Genomic DNA, 21,933 nt, shown 5'->3' on the forward strand with positions numbered 1-21,933 from the left:
AGCAGGTGGCTCATAAGAGTCTCTGGAAATGTAAACATTTGGAAAGAACCTGTTAGAGGTAAACACGCTGCAGAATGATTTTTAAGTACCAAGTGGAGGTCAACATGTAATGCAACATAAGCCTGGTTGATGAACCAGTTTCTTCTTACGTTTTCTACCCTATATGTATGTACAATACTTTGTTTTTAAGTACATCTGAGTATTAAGATATATATATATATGATTGATATTTATATATACATAGATGGGTCTCCCTCCTCCCTCCCCCCTTCCAGCAGATCCCAGGGTGCTGTGTGAGCTTGGCCTGCGGGTTCTGACACCTGCTGTAGAAGGTGTTCTTCCAATGGCCAGAGAACATCCTCAAGCACCTTGCGCAAGCACTTCCTCAAATGATGGGCAGGACCTCGCCTTCGTGAACTCTAGCTGACTCCAGCATGGAGCTGGAGGAAGATGTTATTGCAGAAGAGCCTGACAGACACATACTCTTGAGTCCAGACTTGGGGACAGCAGGGCAGCTCGAATTAGATGCTATGGTGGCAGAGGCTGGTCTGGATGAGCTCTGCTGACTTGCAGTTTGCTATGTGACAGGCGGGGACCCAGGGGGGTGGGGACCGGTGTGCCCCCAGCACCTTGGCCATGGACAGGTAGAGGAGGTCTCACAGTGAAGGCAGGCCGGCACGGTCCTCGCTGCCTGCTGGACTTACCTAGCGAAGCACACCTCTTCATCCTATTACATTTGCTTGATGCTGTTTTGGCATGAACGCATCTGGAACAAGGCATACAGTTTGGGTCCCCACCTTTCAAAAGAGACAATAAGACGTTAGAAAGCATTTAGTAAATGAACAGCAGGACGCCAGGTGGGCAGAGCGGACCCCGGCGGCTCAACAGTGAGGAGCACCAGGGGCCCCCTCACCCCCCCCCCCGGCTTGTGCAGGGCTGACCCAGCCACCACCACGATCTTAATCATGTTTAACCTTTGTCTCGGTCCACCTTTGAACCTCCACGCACTCCGAGAATGAGGACATAACTTGAAACCTCTGTTGTAAATCAATGCTAACTGTTGTAACACCAGCTAATCCCTTTCACAGGAATAAAGGGTCTCAAGTGGCAGGACTTCCTAAGGGTCAGTAACACTGGCTTGCAGATTGGATATTTGAAAATCTGTCAGTGATCCAAGGCATTGCCAAACTCATTGGTCCAGGACATCCTATGAGATCTGCTTGGACATGAGTGGTTGCTAACTGTGGATGAGCAAATTGTCAAAATAATGCTGCTGCCTCCTGTGGGTTAATACAGACAGTGGAATGGCCTCTTGTGGTGAGAGTCTGCCTCACCTACAGTCCTTGGAGACAGCAAGGACATCAAGAAACTGCTCACCTAGCTGAGTTTATGTTAGTTCCCACCTGGGGAGAATACTGTTGACTGTGTTGCCTATAGTCATGGACAGGCCGTTAGAACCGACGTTACTGGCAGGCTGTCACTTAAGTAGGTCCTGTTCAAAGGGCATCTGTGCACTGTTTGTCCAGAAAAGCATGTGATGGATGGTGACTCTGCACCCAGGCCATCCGACCCAGAGCACAAAGCTCCGTCTTTGCAGTAAAATGCAGTAGAAGCACCAAATGTGTCCTCGCTGAGACCTGAGCTTGCTCAGCCAATTTATGATTGTTAGTACGTGAGCTTGCTGTTAGACTGGGAAGAATTCAGTAGAAACTTAAGAACCTCTGACAGGGAGTTGTTTTTTTAAGGGCTTGGAAGGCCGGCACAGCTGGCACTTCCTTGGCTGCCTCAAAGGGCGTGTCATCAGTACTACACACAGCTTGACTATGATTCAGAGATGAGGTCACACATGTAATGGAGCAGAAAAAGGAAGACAAATATTAATATGCTGAAAAGTTTAGAACAGCAGAAGAAAGGAAGGTGGGAAAGTAAAGTGGAGAAGTGTAAGGCACAAGAAGGAAAACAGGAGGAAGAGATGGTCAGCATTCCAAACTGCATCTAGACACTTCCCTAATAGGGAAAGAATTAATTTGGAAATTTCCAAGATGGCCACCAGGTGGTGCCATAAGATTGGACAAGTTCCATTGAAGCCCGCAGCACTTGGAGGGGAGTGGATGGACGCTGGCAAATCCGAGGGGCAGCACACTCCAGGAGTGGTTGAGTATATATACCAAGTTCTCCCAGGACCTCCAGGTTAGTTTATCAGCAAAAACTCAAGCGCACTATGTTACTAGTTCTTTTAAAGCACACTCACAATTTAACTTACATCAAAATTAAGTGTAATACTTTAAACTGCTCTTTTCATAAAGAGCTACTCTAATAATAAAATAGGTATAATATAAAAGGAAGTCTCATGACTCTGATAAAAACCCTAGAGAAAACATCTTCAGCAAACTGTTAGAATGTTGGAAGCTTCTCTCTTCCCTCAGAAAGGAGATGGCACTGGTGTTCAACTTGGGACTGTAGATCTCAGCTACCAGCTTAGTAAGGGAAGAGAAAGAATAGAAGTTATACGGATTTAGAAAACGGAAAACCGTCACTATCTACAGACTAGATGGAAAAATCGGACCCACAGACCAGCAGAAACAGTAAAAACTAGACAAGGTTCCCAAATTTAAAGTCAGAAAACAAGAACTTTTCTACATCAGCCACAGGAAGTTTTCGAATGCAGCTCTTAGATAGCAAAAAGTGATGCTAGCATGGTGACATGGCACTCTAAACCAACTACCCGTGGCACCAGCATCCCACAGGAGCACCAGCTGGAGTCCTGGCTGCTCCACTTGCGATCCAGCTCCCAGATAATGGCCTGAGGAAGCAGTGGAGGACGGCCCAAGGCTTTGGACCCCTGTACCCAGGTGGGAGACCAGGGCTAAACGCCTGGCTCCTAGCTTTGGACCAGCTTAGCTCCGACTCATGCAGCCATCCAGGGGATGGAAAATCTGTCTTTCCCATGCTCTCTCCCTCTAACTCTTTCAAGTAAGTCTTTAAAATATATATATGGGAAAAAGTAACATGCTTAGGAAATCTAAAGATGAAATAAATGATGTTCATGGAAAAATTCAAACACTTCCACTGATAAAATTTACTTTAGTAAATGGAGAAAGAAAATATATTCATCAGTAGAAATGTTTAATATTACAAAGATGTGATTTCTTTTTTCTTTTTTTTTTTTAAGGCAGAATTACCGAGAGAGGCAGAGAGAAAGGGCGATCTTCCATCCAATAGTTCACTCTCCAAACCTAGAACTGGGCTGGTCTGAGACCTGGCGCTCCTTCCATGTTTTCCACAAAGGTGTAGGGGCTCAAGGACTTAGGCCATCTTCCAGTGTTTTTTCAGGCCACCAACAGGGAGCTAATTGGAAGTGGAGCAGCCGGGGCTAGAACCAGCACCCACATGGGCTGGATGCTGGTGCCACAGGCGGAGGCTTAGCTTGTGTTGCCAGCCCCCGCCAAACTATTTCTAACCAATGCTCCTTTTTATCACACCAAGTTCTTATCACACAATTTAAAATCTGAAATTTCTGAAGATAGACAAAGGCCCAAAGTTAAGCAGGAATTTATTATAAAAAACAAGAATGAGAAACTTAAAGACAACTCAGCCAGATACTAAAGCTCATTAGAAAGTTCCAGTGGGTATTTGGTACAGCACTTAAAACACCTGTTGTGATGCCTGCATACAGGTAGGAAGGACCTGGGTTCAAATTCCAGTTCCATTTTCTTTTTTTTTTAAGTGATTTTATTTTTATTGGAAAAGCAGATCAGATTTACAGAGCAAAGGAGAGACAGAACTTCCACCCACCGGTTCACTCCCCAAATGGCTGCAGCAGCCAGAGCCAAGCCGATCAGGAGCCAGGAGCCTTAAGCCTCCTCCAGGTCTCCCATGCAGATGCAGGGTCTCAAGGCCTTGGGCCGTCCTCCACTGTCACAAGAAGGGTGCAAGTTGGGAAATGGAGCAGCTGGGACATGGAGCAGCAGCGCCCATGTGGGATCCCAGTGCTTGAATGGGTGGATTCGCTAAAAAAAGCCATTGTGCCAGGCTCAGTTCGAATTTCAACTTCCTGCTACTGCATAGAATGGGAGGCAGTAGGTAATAGCTCAGTGGTTGGGCCTGCCACCCACGTGGGAGCCCTTGTGTGAGTGAACCAGCAGATGGGACGTTGGTCCCTGTCAGAGTGAGATACCTATTGTTAAACAGGAATTCAGTTAAGGAGGAATGAACTGTTAAAATGCTCAACAACTGTTCATACACATAGGGAAAATCAGATCCATACTTTATATCATGCAAATTATTGGTAGCTCAAGAGTGAATGTAAAAATAGTAAAAAAAAAAATTTAGGAGAAATTTTAAAATACAAGCCTGTTAGAAGAATAAATAGAATATCTTCATGATCTCAAGAGAGAGAATAATTTTTTAAACAAAAATACATGCAGGAAAAAAAATCTCCACAAATCACAGAATGATTTATAAAATAGCATAAAACTTAGTTTTAATTCATAAACCATAAACAGGTAAAAAGTCTGCACAACATGGAAGATGATATCTACAACACATTTATGTATCTAAACTGATCAGAATGAGTGAACTTCAAAAAGTTTATGCAGAGCACGTTAAAGTGTTGGTGCTAAAATTGTGGAATCCATGCTAACGCAGAATCTTCAAAACATCATGGAAAATGTAAAAAAAAAAAAAAAGTCATGAATTACAAGGTGTTTTGTTTTGCACCAAAATAAACTTTTAGTTCTATTTTCTATGAACTTCTGGAAAAACCCTCATGGTTTCGTTGCACACAGACCTACGCATTTTGATGAATGCTGTCGTGGTCTTTGAATGCAATGACACGTGTGCATTCCCACGATGACCTTGAATGTTTTTGGTACTTTGAGTCTTATGAACGGCATAGCTGGAGCAGGCGTCGGGCCTGGTGGCTGAGGTGCTTGCACCAACCGCAGTACCTGCTCCGTTCCTGCTTGGTGACTTGCGAATGCACTTGCAACAGTGCCGAGTGGCCTCAGTCGTGGGTTCCTGCCACCCTGTGAGGTCTGGATTGAGTTTCCAGAGACGGGCCTTGGCCTCTGGCTGCTGCAAGCCTTTGAGGAGAGAATCGGGGCAGAGAGGGAGCCCTGTCTTTGATTCTCAAGTAAATGATTCTAAAAGTGTCAGATACCATCTTCCAGTGCGCATGAGCAGTTTAGACAGTAGACACCTAGACCCTAGTTTCAGGGGCTGCACATCTCCAACTTTGCCGTCAAACTAGTTCCCAAAGGATACAGCCACAACTTCACATTGGCCATCATTTGCCTTTTTAATTGTTGCCAGTTTAATAGTTTCAGACAGTACTTCAAGGTGTTTTTAATTTGTATTTTTTTTTTGTATTGGCGTAGGTGAGGATTTTCCTTATGTTTATGGGACTTTTTCCTGTCTTTGAAAGAACAATTCTGGTTTACACTTATTTTAGCTTACCTTGAGCTGGTAGATTCAGAGATTCTCCTTGTACCTGAAGGTCTTCAAGGGCTCCTGCAGAATGTGGACTGCAAGAAAACCTATGCATGGATTTCAAATGCCCTTGCCCTAAGCAGACTGGTCTTTTAATTCCAGTTGTCCATAGACTTTTTGAAGTTCCCTTGCCCATGGGTTTGTTTTTTCCATGCTTTTTAAAAAAAAAAATCCAAAGGCGGTTATTTCATGATATGAAAAAATCCTGAAATTCTGTTTTAAGTGTCTGTAGACACAGTTTTATAAGAGCATAGGTAGGCAGGTTCGCTCAGACGCACGGAGCCACATTGGTACACAGCAGCAGAGGTGGCTCTGGGACAGGCAGTTTGGCCCACAGGCTCAAAAACATGTAGCATTTTGGCTTAGACCTTCAGTTTGCCAACCCATGCTCTCATTTGACAATCAGGATCTACTAACCTATAGGCTAAGGGTGGGCAACTATGGTGATTTTCTTAAAAATTCAACCTGCACTTTAATTCCACAGTCAAGTCTAATAAAGACTCATAAGGAAAATTCAGTCAGACCCATTTCTACCTGCAAAGTAAATGTAGTAAGTCGCCTAGAGGATCTGGGGAATGAGATGAGCAGTGCCGCCTTCTCTCCCTCTCTTCGAGATATTCTACGTCAACAAAAACCCTGATGAGTTCTAACTAAATACTCAGTGGCGTCCAGTTCTGACAAACTGGCATTTTCTTCCTCCAGAGGTTGACTCGGGCAGTTTGCTTGAACCCCACACCTGGTCCCATTCCTGGCATTCCCTCTCAGACACACTCACCACCTCCCTCCCTGGTCTCTGCCCTTTCCTGCAACACGCCAGGTGGGCAGCAGCTCTCTGCCCTCTGATGCCCAGCCTCCTGAATGTTCTATAGACTGGGTCCCTGGGTTCCTGGAGTATTGTATTCAGCACCTCCTATTTCTGTCGACATGTATCTCTGCTTCTCCTCTCTCCTTTTCCTTTAGTTCTCTAAGCACTCCTGCACTAGATTATTCTTGATTTCAAGTCTTAAAAGACTTTCCATGCATGAGCAAATCCTGTATTTTGACTTTACCCACCTCATCCTGAGAATAAGAGCCGAGCTCTGGACAGATTGGCCCCATTGTCCCACATGGTACAGCTGAATGGGCCTGGATTCAATGGGTTTGAGCTCCAGGTCACTGGTACTTGTACTAAACTTACAGTCAATATTTGAAGCATCTTTCCTTTGGCCTCTAAATTAATGGAAACATCCCTTTGTATTACGTAGATGAGAGTCTTCCAAGAGCGTGTACACATTTCTCAATTGGCTTTAAATTGGAAAAACTTCCGCCTCTAAGAAAGTCAACATCACATGCAGACCCTGCCCTGCGGTCCATACAGGTTTCAGAACTGCAAAGCAGAACAAAGCACCTACCTTGAAGGACACCTGCAGGCCTGCATAACATTCTAGTGTCCAGTAGGGAAGGGCACTGCTTCCTCCAGCAGATGGAGCCCTATGCAGCCCAAGCTCTGGGCTTGATGGTGGAATATAAACGGTTGTGGCCGGCCTTCTGTCCCTGCACTGCTGTCCCGACAGCTCAGTGCCTGCTTTATGTGTCTTCCCTTTTCTTAGCTATAATCTGGCAGGCATGTTTTTGTCCCCTGGGGTCAAATCAGGACACTTGGCCTGGATCCTGCAGCCTTCTTACCATGACTGAGAAAGCTGCTTGTGGCCTGGCCTCTTTCCACTCCGCCTTCTCAGTTGGGTCCACTCGGCTCTGTGCCTACCGCCTCATTTTCCATGAGCAAGTCAAACTCCCTCTGCCCTCAACGGCTTCGCACATGCTGCTGTTCTACCTGGAACACTTGAAAGTAAATATGATAAACTGGTACTCAGTGGGCCACTCGCAATGCTATATTCTGCAGGCCCAATACATATGTTATGTATTCATGAATATATGCAGTTATATATTTTACATTATCAACAAAATACCTTTGTGTAAAGAAAATACATATAGTATATATTTGTGTATAAATAGATATTTGGCCTGCAGAAATTTTCCTGAGCTTTTTGAAGTAGCTGATATATCACAACTGCAATTAAAAGCAGTTTTATTTTAACTTAAACATATCTCTAGATACCTTCCAAAGCTATACTATTAACTAAACATACATTCGTTTTGAAAATAGTAAAATCCTTGCTCTCATGGAACTTATACTCTAAAGAGACAGGTAACAAACAAGCAGGAAAAATGTAGAGTGCTAGATGGTAAATGCCATAGAGGAAAACGAGAGTGTGAACAAGGAACACTGCGGCAAATGAGATTTTCGGGTAATTTGGTTGGAAAAGGGCTCATGGAGGTAATATTTAATATCTATCATGGAGGCAGCTCAGGCCTCACTGACAAAGATCCCTGGGTAAAAGCACCTCCAGCGGGGCACCAGGAGTTGGAGTGGCTGGATTAAAGAGAACAAAGGAAGTCAGTGTGCTCTCAAGTTAATGAGAGCAGCTACCGGTAGATGACATCCAAAAGAACCTGTTAGGTTGTAAGTGACTCTGAGGGACACACTGCTTTTGCTGAGAGGGGATACCTAGGGCATGCCGAATGAAAGGGACGTGATCTGACTTATCTGTTTAGAGCTGCCATCTTAAAACTGTAAAACGTCAAGAAAGAACTAAACAGAATCCCAGTAGTCCTGAGGCTCAAACAGGACGACAGCTGTGGAGGACATCTGAAGTCAATTCTGGATCTGTCCTGTATTTTGAATATTAAGCTATCTTTTTTTTAAAGATTTATTTATTTTTATTGTGAAGTCTGATATACAAAGAGGAGAGACAGAAAGGAAGATCTTCCATCCATTGATTCACTCCCCAAGTGACCACCACAGCCGGAGCTGAGCCAGTCTGAAGCCAGGAGCCAGGAACTTCCACCAGGTCTCCCACGGGGGTGCAAGGTCTCAAGGTTTTGCGCTGTCCTCAACTGCTTTCCCAGGCCACAAGCATGGAGCTGGATGGGAAGCAGGGCTGCTGGGATTAGAACTGGCACCCACGTGGGATACTGGTGTATTCAAGGCGAGGACTTTAGCTGCTAGGCTGTTGTGCCGGGCTAGAAATATTGAGCTGTATTTTAACAATTAGGTGTTGGTTATGGGAAACAAGTCATGGACATAGTAAAAGGCTTATGGAACTGGAGGAATGGACTTGGTATTCATAACTGAGAAGGGAAGGACAGAGGCAGCAGCAAGTGGGATGGTGTAGATGTTGTTAGACGTGCTCACTGGGCATCAGAGGAGAGGTGTGCAGTCTGATATGTGCCTGAATTTGGATGTTGACATTTTGGCTGGAGACTTTAGTTTTCAGCATCCATGTCCCAGCTCAAGCAGTGACACGACACCGTCACTAGCAGCCAAGGATGGTACTGAGCCTGGGTATGCTCCAGGTAAGGGAATGATGAGGGAACCTCACTTAGCCAAATAGACACACACAAAATACTCTAATGAGAGTAAAGCACAAAGTATTTACAGCTTAGGACAGACTATGTCTTCAGGTCCACATACTTGGTGCAGAGCCTGGTAAATACTCCAAACATGGTCAGCGACGCCTTTCGCGAGGTTCACGGTGAAAGCCTCCCATGTGAATACACGGCGTTCAAAGTGGAAACTAAAGGACCAGGATTTACACTTCAGTATCCATGATACTGTAGAGTGCCAAGACATGATTTAAAAAAAAAAAGGACAAAAGGTTAAGCCACAATTCAAACTTTGCAGTATATAGTGATTAAGCACGGTTTTACAGAACTTTGTATTTTAACAATTGAAGAATAGAAAAGTTTTAGGCAGATGAGCAAGGAAATCCCCAACAGCTCAGTGAGTTAGAATTTAACTCTACATCCTGCCTAGTAAAGTCCAAGAGAAGCAAATAGGGAGTCTGACCAGTAAGTATAGGCTGAGAGATTATAGGCTAGTTGGCCTTTTCCCTGGCTGTTCCAGACTTTGTATATCAGCGTGTATCTGAAAAGCTAAATGGGAAGCCTGATCAGTAAGGTACAAGCTGAGTGATTATCAGCTAGCTGACCTTTATTAGTCTGTGTCTGTCTGAACTAATTTTGGGGCTCACAAGCAATCAGTGTAAGAGAGGCCTGGGAGCCAAGGCTGGAACTAGATAAGGACCAGAGAAAGCTCCTCTCCTGAGTCCAGAAGGAAATTTACAGTCCCTTTATCTGAGTGCCACCTAGGGCTCCTGGCTGTAGTTCCGATGTCACCAGACCCTGTGAGGGTTTTGGGCTGCTACCATCCCATGTGGGAAATCCAATAGGAAATGACTGACAGAGTTCTTGGCCTCCGAGGGCATTCACATTCCCTGTGATCTCCTAGGCAGTTGGGCACACTCTGCTTTTGATTCTGGCTTCCAGCCACTGCAGAACTGGGGAGGCAGCAGATGGTGGCGGGGGGAAATTCAAATCCTGCCATCCATGTGGGAGACTTAGAGTGAGTGCCCAGCTTCTGGTGGGGGCCTAGCCCATCAGTCTTGGCATTTGGGGGAGTGAGCCAGCTGTTGGGACAATGCCCTGTCTCCCAAATTTAAAAGAAAAAATCAGATGGTTGAGTTGTCACAGAACTAGAAGTCATGTCAGAATTCAAACCTGATGTGGGAATACAAAACACATGCAGTGTGCTACTTTTACCTATAATGTAACAATCGCATGCAATCAGACTGGTCTTGTATGTAATCTGCTCTGAAAATTTTTAAAAATGTAGATCTAAACATTTTCTGTGAGAAAACATGCTCAAAAGGAAGGAAAATGTGAGCAAGCATCCCTGGGTTCTAGACTGGGGTTCAGAGTCCGAGTCCTGAGTGGCTGAGGATGCCTCAAGCTGTGTAGACCCAGAGAGCAGAAGTGAGCAGGACTGAATAGCTGGCTCAGCAGAAACAGGAGCCACATCAGGCTCAAGCTTTCCTGGTCTCTGTAGGCCACACTTAAAATTTAGTGTGGCAAAAGGGGAAAATGAAGGTGCTGTAATGGTCTAACGTTTAATAATACACAATGGCTTATGTATGAGATGGCACAGAACAATTCCTTACCTGTTCGCAAGATACCAATAATGTAAATCATGCTTAAAGCCTAATGCGTGAGGACACTTCCATACCAACAACCTCTCAAGACTTAAGATTAATGATACGCTGTCTGCCCTCCAAATTCATGTTGTTCAAATAACCTGAAAATAAGTTTATACTGGAAGGCACTGCTGCCCAGTACATTAAACTATATCCAGATTTAAGTTCTGACTTCTAATTGTAGACCTTAGATTGTCTGGTACTCAAGTGTTTACAAAATAGCCATATCTCAGGTTATTTTAACCTACACATAAAATTGATAAATGACAATTATTTCATTTTATAACTGCCAAAGCAAAAAAAAAAATTTTTTTTTTAAATAGAGGCTGACAAGACTTTCCATCAGCTGGCTGACTCTGTAGCTGCATGCAAGTCAGGGCTGACTGCCAGGCCGCCCGTGCCTGGAAGGGACCCTGCCACCTAAGCCAGCTTCTTGTCTATCAGGGCACAGCCCAGTGCAGCCAGGACTCAACCCAGGCACTCCGGGGAGTGAACCAGCAGACAGATGAGCTCTCCCTCTATCTGTAACTCTTTCAAATAAAGTAAACCTTAAAAAAAAGGGCGGAGGGAACACACAAAACTCATCCCCAAAAGGTTATTAAAGAAGAGGTTTTAGAGTCCTAACAGGTGACATAGGAAGTAAGAAAAAGTATACTTACATGCAGCCAACACAAGAGCAACTTATACCTAGGTGTCGAAGTCTTAACTTGGTCCCCAACTGTAGCCGCAGCCTTTTCTCAGGCTAATGAGTGTACATTTTTGTATACTTTCATAGACCCACACAATGCTACAAGGATGCTTTTTGGGGTAAAGGCTGAGTTACTGTCCTGTTCTGTAGCTGTGCCTTCCCCAAAGCCATAAATCAGACAAAACCATCTCGGCACAGGGCCTGGGCTCCACAGGAACTGACCAAACCTGCTGTTTATCATGCTAGTCAGGATACAGCAACTCCGATCCTGTGTTAGATGAACTTTCTAACTCTATTCAGTTGGAAAAGACTGGACCTTGAGAAGGCCAGTTCCTACATGAGGTGCCCGATTCGAGTTCAGGCCACTCAGCACTTAAGACAGAATTTCTTGCTAATGTACCCGGAAGGCAGCAGATAATGGCAGTGGATACTTGGGTTCCTGCCACCCACGTGGGAAAGCCAGATGGAGTTCCTGGTTTCTGGCCTCTGCCTGGCCTAACCCTAGCTATTGCAAGCATACAAGGAATTAAGCTATAGAAAGAAGAGACCTCTGACTCATCCTGTCACTGTGCCTCTCAAAACATCTTTAAAAAAATCCTGAATCCCCAAATTGGGAATCCTCTGAGACATTTCTCCAAAGATGTACAAATGCAAATAGTATATGAAAAGATGCCCAATACCTTTCATGATGTGGGAAATGCAAATCAAAACCAGAATGAGATACCATTTCACCATTAGATACCAAGGACATTAAGTTGCCAATCTACTCTGATGACATACCTAGACATCTTAAATCAACAGAGTAGAATGGCCTTTTATGAGGGACCGGGGAGGAAGGATGCAAAGTTCCACAGCATGATGATAGCTGCACAATACTGAACGCACTTAAGGCAGATGGACTTGACAAGGACTGAAATGATAGTTATGCTACACACACTTTGCCACAATGGGTAGACTTCCCTGAAAGCCCAAACTCCATTAAGCCTCTTGCAGGTACCACCAGATATTAGATTTGTTTGTTCGAGGTGAAAGCAAGAGTAAGTCCTAATAAGCATTAGCAAAACTTCAGAAATTACAAACCTTCCTTAAGGATATCTTTATTAACCACTATGTAATCTGCACCTGTGAGAGGACAATTTTTGAGAAAACAGGCATATTCGAGAAATCGGTCCTGAGTGCTCACAGTTTCCTGTCGCTGTTCTGTCTTGTGTTGTGGTAGTTTCATTAATTATACAACTTTGAGCTAGAAGAACTAAAGTCTTAAGTTTCTCCTACCTCTTTTTTTTAAGCATAAAAAAATTATGATTCTATGAAATAAGATTAAAACATCTTATTGTAAAATGTTGAAAAAAAATAGTTGAAAAAAGCAGAAGGGATAGAGATCATGTTATACAGTATATAACACAGTGCAAGAACTTCATATACTTTGTTTCATCAATAGGAATTTTTCCAAGGATAATCATCGAATCTCAACCTCGAGAGATCGTAACCCTTTTACGATCCCTTTACCAATATGATCTCCTGTTACCAATAAGAATATAAGCATTTGGTTGTTATGATTTATAATAAAATCAGTATTACTATGTTTAGAAACAGACATGCATAAATACCAAAATGAATTCAAATTTGTAAATGATCATTAACAGAAGAACATGTGGAGTAAAAAAAAAAAATCATGCATGGGAGCAGCTGGCTGAGCTGTGACGCACGGAGGAATCTGGGCATACAGGTAACATCAGCAACATAGCACTAACATTTAAAAATATATTCCATTGTTAACTAAGACAATGCTTGAAAGTCCATTAAGACAGGCCAAAACAAAGGGCCAGCAGTTACAGTAACTGATTTTAAAACCTCAGATATGTTAAACAGGGCTGATTCAATGAAGAGCCCTATGTCACCAAGTATTAGCTCAAACTTGAGGTTATGTGGCATGTGCTAACTATCTCAGTCCTGCAGAACTGTAATGCTAAATGCAAGAAATAATGCGTAAATAACTTCTGTTCCTAAGGGAACATGTGCAAACCCAAATCAGAAACAAACTCTTGTGTGAAATAATTTTAAGGGAGATCAAATATTTAGGAGATAAAACTAGGGTGTCAAGATCTTCCCACAGGGCAAATAGCAGCTCTGAATCTTGACAGATATACAAGATGGTCTAATAACAAAATGTGGGAGTTAAAATTAATTTTTAAAAAGGTGATTACATGATATGGTGATTACCGCTGACATATGGAACAGTGTTTTGAGTATTTTTTCCCTACCTACTGGTATTAGAAGGAACTGAATTGCTAGAACACTTTTGAGAGTTTGAAAAACATCTGTAGAATCCACTGAATTCTTGAAATGTGCTAGAATGCTGTCACTATATGGGATACAGCCAATTAAAATATGGTAAAAACTGTAAACATGCTTCTCATTTAGGCAGCTCCACACTGAACTTTTTCCCTCCTTACCAATATCTAAGATTTATCCATTCAGTAAGGTAATAGCATTAATGATTTCTTAATTTTATTTAAAGCCTTAACTTTAAATAAAAGATAAGTGGTTACTGTGCATATACAAAATGGGTGCTTTTGGGTTTTAGGCTTATTCACCAAGCAACAAGGTGACAGCAACTGGGATATAATGTGGTAAGAATTGTTTTTAGTTATTACACCATGAACACTTTTCTAATGATGATAAAACTGAGTTCCAGAAGTCAAAGTGGCATTCCTAGTTCTAAAAAAATGTATATAAAAATTCTTTTGACGGCACCGGTCTGCCCTTGAGAACAGAAACAAGGTGACAGTTAAGTATTACTACAAACCAAGAACACACCAACTTTTCCTATTTTTAGTATTGATTTATTCTTTAAGAAGAGTATTATAAAAGCTAGTAATTACATTTTCAGAAAGGCAGTTAATATAAATTTATGGTAACTGCTCTGTAATGTAGGTTGAAAATATGCATTAAATAAATGCACTTCAGCATGTAGTTCTTCAAAGAATACTAGAATTTTAATAGTGAAAGGAATTTACAGCAGTGAAACAGCATCTTTATAAAGACAAACTATACACTGCTTTAAAAGCAATGATTAGAATTCTTCTATCACCTTCTGTTGACAGTTGGTTTTACCACAGAATTAATTACTATTTCCAAACCAAATGGTTGTCATTTAGGGCAGGCATCAATCTACTACTAGTCTAAAATATTTCATATCCACTTCTCGGATTAAGATGTGAATTCAAATTATGACTGATTATAATTCTCAGGGAAAATACAAGAAATCCATATGAAATAACAACAGTGGACCTTAAAGGCATGAGTTTTTCTCACTTTATTGTTAACCCATGAATATTATCCAAAATTAGAGATGTAATTTAATTGTACAACACAAAATTATGCTAATGGTAAAAGCCTACTGGAATTTACCAGATATTCATTAGTGTATTTTTACAATGCTATAAACATGTTTTCAACTGCTAATGATAAAAGTTATAGTTGTTTTGTAATTACTAAGAAAACCAAATGGCTTAGAAAAATCCATACAGCTTTAAAAATGGATTTAATCCATTTTAATTCTAATCTACAAATAGATTATAAACAGCAAATATAACTGGTAATTTTTCAACACTGTATCAAACTGGTGTAGCAATGGTAACGCACACAGGGGAACAAGACAAGTGGAAGTCCAGGTTTTCACCTATTATGGCAATGCTGAATGTTCTGGAAAGTGGAACTTAAGTCTGAGCAGTGGAATCCATTATCTGTGCCCCGATGTACTACTGATAAAAATATGCTATGGTTTTGAATCATGTGGGACCACCTCTGTACAACAGTCACTTTAAGTTATCCAGTTATCTTTTGTCTTGTAGAGTCAGAAATATATATTAAATGCAGCTTTCCTTTTCATGTCTGCCCAGATTAATCCTTTTAAAGTCAGCAAAACAAAGCACAAGACTTTTTTTTAGACACAATGTCAATCTACTGTGCATGAAAAAATGTTTAATAAAATGGCAATTTTAACAGATAAATGTGCATAATACCAATGGAAAAGTAGCTGAACCACACAGAGAAAACAAGGCTCTCTGTAACTTCAAATCTAGGAACCTTACCAAGGGGAAAAAAATCAGAATATTTTTAATTGGAAGAATATCTTCAATAAGACATAATTGATATTAATCTACAAGTTTCTAAAATATGAACCAGATTTGCTTTTGAAAATAAACTGATTTAGAAATCAAAATCAAGTATGATTATGTAACTGACACCAGAAAACAACATTCTTATGCTACAAAGGTAATTTCTCTCAGACACTCACATACAGCACACATTACTCCTCCAGGAAGATAGTACACCAGTGAAAGCTTTTAATTTTAATACAAATCAGAGTCCCGCAGTTCAGCTCAACAAGGGCAATTTAGCACTCAGGTATTCTGAAAGAAAATGAGATCTTGTGAGCAGTGCTTCACGATCGAGTCTATCACTGTGCAGTATGAACAGTGTACACACTCATGTTTGACAAAGCCAGCACAGGTCTAACAGTGAGGTAGTGGCCCTGTTCCCTTCCTGGGTGGGGGTTTTCACATGGTGCCTTTCCAGAAATGGAAAGGGATTTTCTTAGTGAACAAAATAAACTACCAGCAAGTTTATGTGTTTTTTATTAAACATTTGATTTTCTTAAAAAAAAAAAATGAAAAGTAATTTTCTAAATCTCCCAGTGTTTTTTCCAGAAACTATCCTAAAGAACCTGTTGTCTACACTTCTGAAGCAGCAGGCAAGGAAAACCATGAGGGAACTACAGGAAACAAATGCCACTTGGTTCTGCTGTTAGATGACGGTAATTAAGCAAATATCCAAGACTGCAAATTAGCTGCACACTACAGTATTATCCACAGCCATCGCCTATACAATGATCAGACTGCACTCTACTGCCATCATTTTAAGCATTGCCAATGATCTATCATGGCAGATTATGAAAAAGGCACACTGAAAAATGTGGGCGTGAGAATGTGGAAATGCATGCAGGTTAAAAATACAGAAGGGGCAAGAGAAAACAGCTCTATGTAAACACCATTATGCTTTAAAATGTACAAAATGTTCAAACCACACATACACATTCGGACATGATAATTAGTGTTAATTTAACAGGAAAAAAATGGAAAATGGAAAATATGAAAGGAGGCAACAAATCACTGTTCTCCACTCCCTGCCCTGAAAGAAAACCAATCATGACATCACACTGCCTTAATGCTGAAGAGCTCCCCTTAAATTTGTTAGCCACCACAGTCAAACTGGTATTAAGTGCTTTGGCAAGGTGGGATGCATTCCATCACATCTGCAAAGGCCTGCTTTTCTCTGATGGTGGTTCAGCTTATGAGGAACACGTATGCAAACGAACAGCTCTCACATTGCTTCAAACTCATCAATACGCTGCTTTGTATTGCCTTGTCGAATCTGTCGCAGAGTCTTGTACTTGTCACGGCCTGCTTTAACGTTCTCGGCGTGAAGAACATCATTTTGTGTTTTCTTAGTTTCATCTCTGGCTTGGGCTAATTCTGAACTTAATGCCTATATTTAAAAAAAGAAAGCATGACTCTTAAATTCATAAAAGTTGCATAACTACACGGGAAATTTTTAAATGCATTATTTCTTTATGAAATATGTAGGATTAAGGGTAGAGGTAAAGGAGGAATAACATTACCTTTCATTTTTGCTTTTAAAAACCCCAGTATTCTGTTGACTATTCTAGATTCCCTTGCTTCCTCATCCAATAGTTGAAATGACTTTAAACATCCCAAAACACACATTATAATGTTAGTAACAATCTAGAATGTACAGCATGAGAAGCTTGCTTTAAGTCTTAATATGCCAATTCTATCACTATGCTTTCTGATCTTCCTAAAGATTTCACCAATTAGACCATTCTCAGAAATAATTTCCTATTCTGATCTAAACTGACCTCTTGCTATTTCCATATCAAAAAGAATAATTTGAATTAGATAGTCCCTTCCAGGAACTGAAATATTAGTATAGTCAGTACACACAAAACTGTCCTTGTAACACATTTTTACAATACATCCTACCTCTTAAATGTGTCAAGCTATAATTAAACAACTCACTAGTTAAGGCCTGATTAGATAAAGCTAACATATTTGCTAATGAGATTATGCAATGGACAAAGAGAAATAACATGACTATAGGACACACCAGTCACAAGGCCAACCAGGTTTAGAGACAAAGATTTATAACTAATCGTTAAATACCTGGAGCTGTTTTTTAACACGCTCATTTTTCTGTGTTTCTGTTACGCGTTCTTCCTCACTTCTGTGGTTCATCACCCCTTCGTTGGATAATTCAGCACTGGCCTCAGCATTATTCTCATCGTGTTCATCATGTTCATTTTCCGTTGGAGCAATGACTGGTGGTGGTGGAGGTGGAGGGGGCGCTGACATCACAGTTTTTAACTCTTCTTTGGTTTTTTCCAAGTCTTCCTGGGCTGCAAAAGCCTGAATATTGAAAATACATATATAAACAACTTACTTGTAAATATGGTAATAAAAAATATACCTTCATTTCAGAATAATGAAAAACCAGTTTTCATGGAATGCTATAAAGTGAAAACATTTTTTTATTTTGCAAACCCCAGTAAAATTATTAATTCTGGCGAAGATTATCAATTGCTGCTAGAACTATTACATTTGACAGGATGTGGACATTCATATGAAAATGCCACCAGCAGAGTGGAGTCTTGTAGTATGTTGTAGTCCAGCACGTTAAGCTGCTGCCATCTCCAAACAGCATCAGTTAAAATCTCCACTGTTCTGCTTCCAAGCCTATGTGCATGGGATGGCAACACAAGAGGGCTCAGATGTTTTGGGGTCTTTGCTACCCTTATTGGAGACCTAGAGAGAATCCCAGGCCCTGAAATCGGTGGCCTCTTGCAGAAATGAATCCACATATAAATAATCTCTCGCTTCCTTATTAAAAATACAACATTCAATAGATCAGCTATGAGCAACTAGGGAAAAATATAACCAGACAATGGTGGAACACATACAACTAAAGTAAACCATTTTCAGTGAAAATTAACAGTGGGTTGGGCCCGGCACAGTGGCCTAGCAGCTAAAGTCCTCGCCTTGAACACGCCAGGATCCCATATGGGTGCCAGCAGCTCTACTTCCCATCCAGCTCCCTGCTTGTGGCCTGGGAAAGCAGTCAAGGACAGCCCAGAGCATTGGGACCCTGCACCCACGTGGGAGACCCAGAAGGAAGTTCCTGGCTCCTGGCTTTTGATTAGTACAGCACTGGCCATTGCGGCCACTTGGGGAGTGATTCATTGGATGGAAGATCTTCCTCTCTGTATATCTGCCTTTGCAATAAAAATAAATAAATCTTAAAACAAACAAACAAACAAAAGACAGCGGGTTAGTAAAGTATCTTCCAATGTGATACAAGGTAAAATAACCAGGGTTGCCAGTAATCTCAATAACCACATTATCCTGATGTGCCTAGGATAGCCCTGCGGTCACTGCTGTCCTGTGTAATAACACTGTTTTACTCTCAAAATTGCTCTAGTTTTAATAACATTATGTAAAAGTCTCATCTATAATTGACTGTAGCTAAAACGTTATTTCAAATTATTCATCCTTCTAGGTATAAGTGATTACAATTTACAGGGAAAATTAGGAATCAAGGAATAAGCTGAATGACAGTGTAAGAAGTAACCAAGTAACACTCCCAGGGCCCTTTAATAAATCCACCTCATAAAAAAGAAAGGTGTCACAAGTAAAAGAAACTTAGGGGAGTCCTACTTTTAATACTGGTTTGGAAGATCAGCTATCTCAGATTTTTGGGCCAACAGAAGTTTTGAGTATAATCTAGTATTGCATGAAATGAAAACACAGAAGCAATAGCATGAAGGTACACTAATTTCAAAACTTCAATGGCGGTTTCCTTCTTTTTGAAGCACTAAAACACACAGGTGGATAAAATTTCAATTAAGAAAATGAAAGCCATTATCTATATTGAACACATTCACTTATGAAAAAATCACAATTATGTATCATTTGAGTGCATTACTAGTAATCTCATATGTCCTATTCCTGCAACTAAACATTAATTGAAGGCACAGTAGGTTTAGTCACAACTTGTAGCTCTAGGATCCCATATGAGCACTGGTTCAAGTACCAGATGCTGCACTTCTGCTCCAGCTCCTTGCCAATGCAACTCAGCAAAACAGAAGTTAAAGGCCCGACCTCCTGGCATTAGCCTAACCTGGCTCAGCCCCAGCCAGCACAACCATTTCAGAAGTGAACCAAAGGATGAAAGCTCTCTGTGTGTCTATCCTGTCCACAATTCAGATAAGTCAATCTTAAACAAAAATTCCAGAATCATCATTGTACCCCTCGAGCACACATTCAATCATCTAGTGCTATACCCTTCTCAGTCTACCATACAATGTCCACTCTTAGCATTACTCTGTATTCTCGTTACTGCCTCTTCAGTTTGAGTATTTCAATTAAGAATCCAACCTTCAAAATCTTTGCACTCAAAAGATGGGGGATAATATCCAGAATATACAAAGAACTCCAGAATAACCATAACAACAAAACAAACAAGCCAGTCAAGAAATGGGTGATGGAAATGAGCATTTTTTCAAAGGAACAAATCCAAATGGCTAACAGACATGAAAAAATGCTCAAGCTCCCTAATAAGGGAAATTCAAATAAACACTAAGATTCTGCTTAACTCCAGTGAGAATGGTCCACGTACAGAAAACTACCATCAACACCTGCTGGTGAGGATGTGGGGAAGAAAGGTCCTCCTAGACTGCTAGTGGGACGGTAGACTTGTGCAGCCACTATGCAAGTCAGTATGAAGACTACTCAAGCAACTGAAAACAAAACATAATTTAAAATGGAAGAAATATACTCTCCCATGCTGTTCTTCACATTGAACTGCAACTAATTTTTCTTGTTAAACAAAGTCAGTTTTGATTTTGTTACAATTCCTGTTTTGAAATCTTTGACTATATGTCCTCCCTACTGCCTTGCCCCAACTTTTATGTAACTTATCAGTTACCTAATTGTAACTGATAATTACAAATTCCTTTTGTAATATTTACACATTTCAAAGGTGTTGTTACAAGCAGCACAGCAAGTTAAAACCATCAGTTCATTTCCTCAAAAAGCCACAAAGTACTGGACCTGGTTGTATTCAGGAGTCAGGAATTCCAGGAATTCCATCCAGGTCTCCCATGCCAGTGGCAGGTGCCCAACCACTTGGAACATTTTTTTTAAAGAAAGATGCATTTTCATCGAAAAGGCAGATTTGCAGAGAAAAGGAGAGACAAAATCTATCTGTTAGTTCACTCCCCAAATGACCACAAAGGCCAGAGCTGGGCCAATCTGAAACCAGATGCCTCTCTTGGGTCTTCCACGGGGGTACAAGGTCCCAAGGCTTTGCGCCATCCTCGACTGCTTTTCCAGACCACAGGCAGAGAGCTAGATGGGCGGTGGAGCAGCCAGGACATGAAACAGCGCCTATGGGATGCCAGTTCTTGCAGGTCAAGGATTAGCTTAGTAAGCTATCACACAAACTTGGCTATCTTCTGTAGGCTGCTTTCCCAGGTGTTGGATCAGAAGCCAAGCAACCAGAACCCTACCCATCACTCATGCGATACTGGCAGCTTAGCTGACCACACCACACTGCCAGGCTCCAACACATCTAAATCTTAGATTTTCGTCACTTAAAGGTTATCCTCAAGTCTAGACACACATACAGATTCAACTTGCTGTCCAGCACGTTCAGTCCCTCAAAACACTGCAGTAAAGTTCATCTTAAATTCCAATAGAAAATCACTTTTTCTGTTTTGTCCAAACTTAATTTACATTTGCTTTTATGTTTATTCTTCTCTGAAAGTAGTCATATAGCTAAGTACAAAATAACTATTAACTAAAGGATGCCAAATGAACAAATAAATGATTACTTTGTGCTGCCACTCAGTTGCTTCCTCTTCCTTTTTCTTCTTGGCTTCTTCCAGAAGTGCAATCTTGGCAGTGAATTCAGCAAGTTCCGCTGCCTTAAATAAAAAATACAATTACTTAGATTGACAGGTTGAGTCAACATCATTTTAACATACAAACTCGGGATTCTGGATATATTTGTACATTTTTACTTGTGAAGGAGGAAATGATGGCCAGTGGGGTAGAGCAAGAAGATGGAGTCCTACTTACACTATCAAAATGGCTGCAAAGGCCCAGGGTCAGCAGCTGGGAATTTAATCAACATCTCAGCTGGAGTGCCAGTAACTCAACCACTTAAGCTGCCACCCATGGTATGTGTTAGCATCGCTGGGTGTGGAGCAGGGATGTCCACCCAGGCTCTCTGACTGGATGCAGGTGTCCCAAGCAGAGTCAAACTGCTAGACCAACTAACTGCACGGTGCTTGGGCTAGGTAACTTTCCATTTTAAAAAAGCCAATACATGTATCTTCTACTATCTTCTAGTAGGTCCTGTGATACTAGCTGACCGGAGGAAAAGTGGTAAGATTTTTATTCTGTAGATGCATCAATCCTGGTTCAACAGCAGGATCTTAAAATGTGAAACTTAGCTACTTCGTACTTTTATCAATGAATGAGCCACGTACTGAAGTCTACAAAAGCAGGAATTACAATGATAAGGTGGCTCTACAGCTAA

The 21,933-nt window shown here is 41.3% G+C and overlaps 1 protein-coding gene across 2 annotated transcripts in view; it reads right to left on the reverse strand.

Moving 5' to 3' along the window:
* Positions 1-730: 730 nt before the first annotated feature.
* Positions 731-21,933, reverse strand: part of RDX (radixin) — a 76,978-nt gene continuing 55,775 nt past the window's right edge. Inside the window, exons 12-15 of one of the 2 annotated variants that reach the window (XM_040976908.1) lie at positions 21,224-21,316; positions 17,499-17,741; positions 16,643-16,803; positions 731-797 (exon numbers count right to left, since the gene is read on the reverse strand). In XM_040976908.1, coding sequence (XP_040832842.1) covers positions 731-797; positions 16,643-16,803; positions 17,499-17,741; positions 21,224-21,316 — 564 coding nt within the window. Of the gene's footprint in view, positions 798-14,829; positions 16,804-17,498; positions 17,742-21,223; positions 21,317-21,933 lie in introns of those variants that run through there. The other variant, XM_040976909.1, reaches the window with a different exon arrangement.

The sequence above is a fragment of the Ochotona curzoniae genome, unplaced genomic scaffold, assembly GCF_017591425.1.
Source record: "Ochotona curzoniae isolate NIBS_2020 unplaced genomic scaffold, NIBS_Ocur_1.0 contig_2723, whole genome shotgun sequence".
NCBI lineage: Eukaryota > Metazoa > Chordata > Mammalia > Lagomorpha > Ochotonidae > Ochotona > Ochotona curzoniae.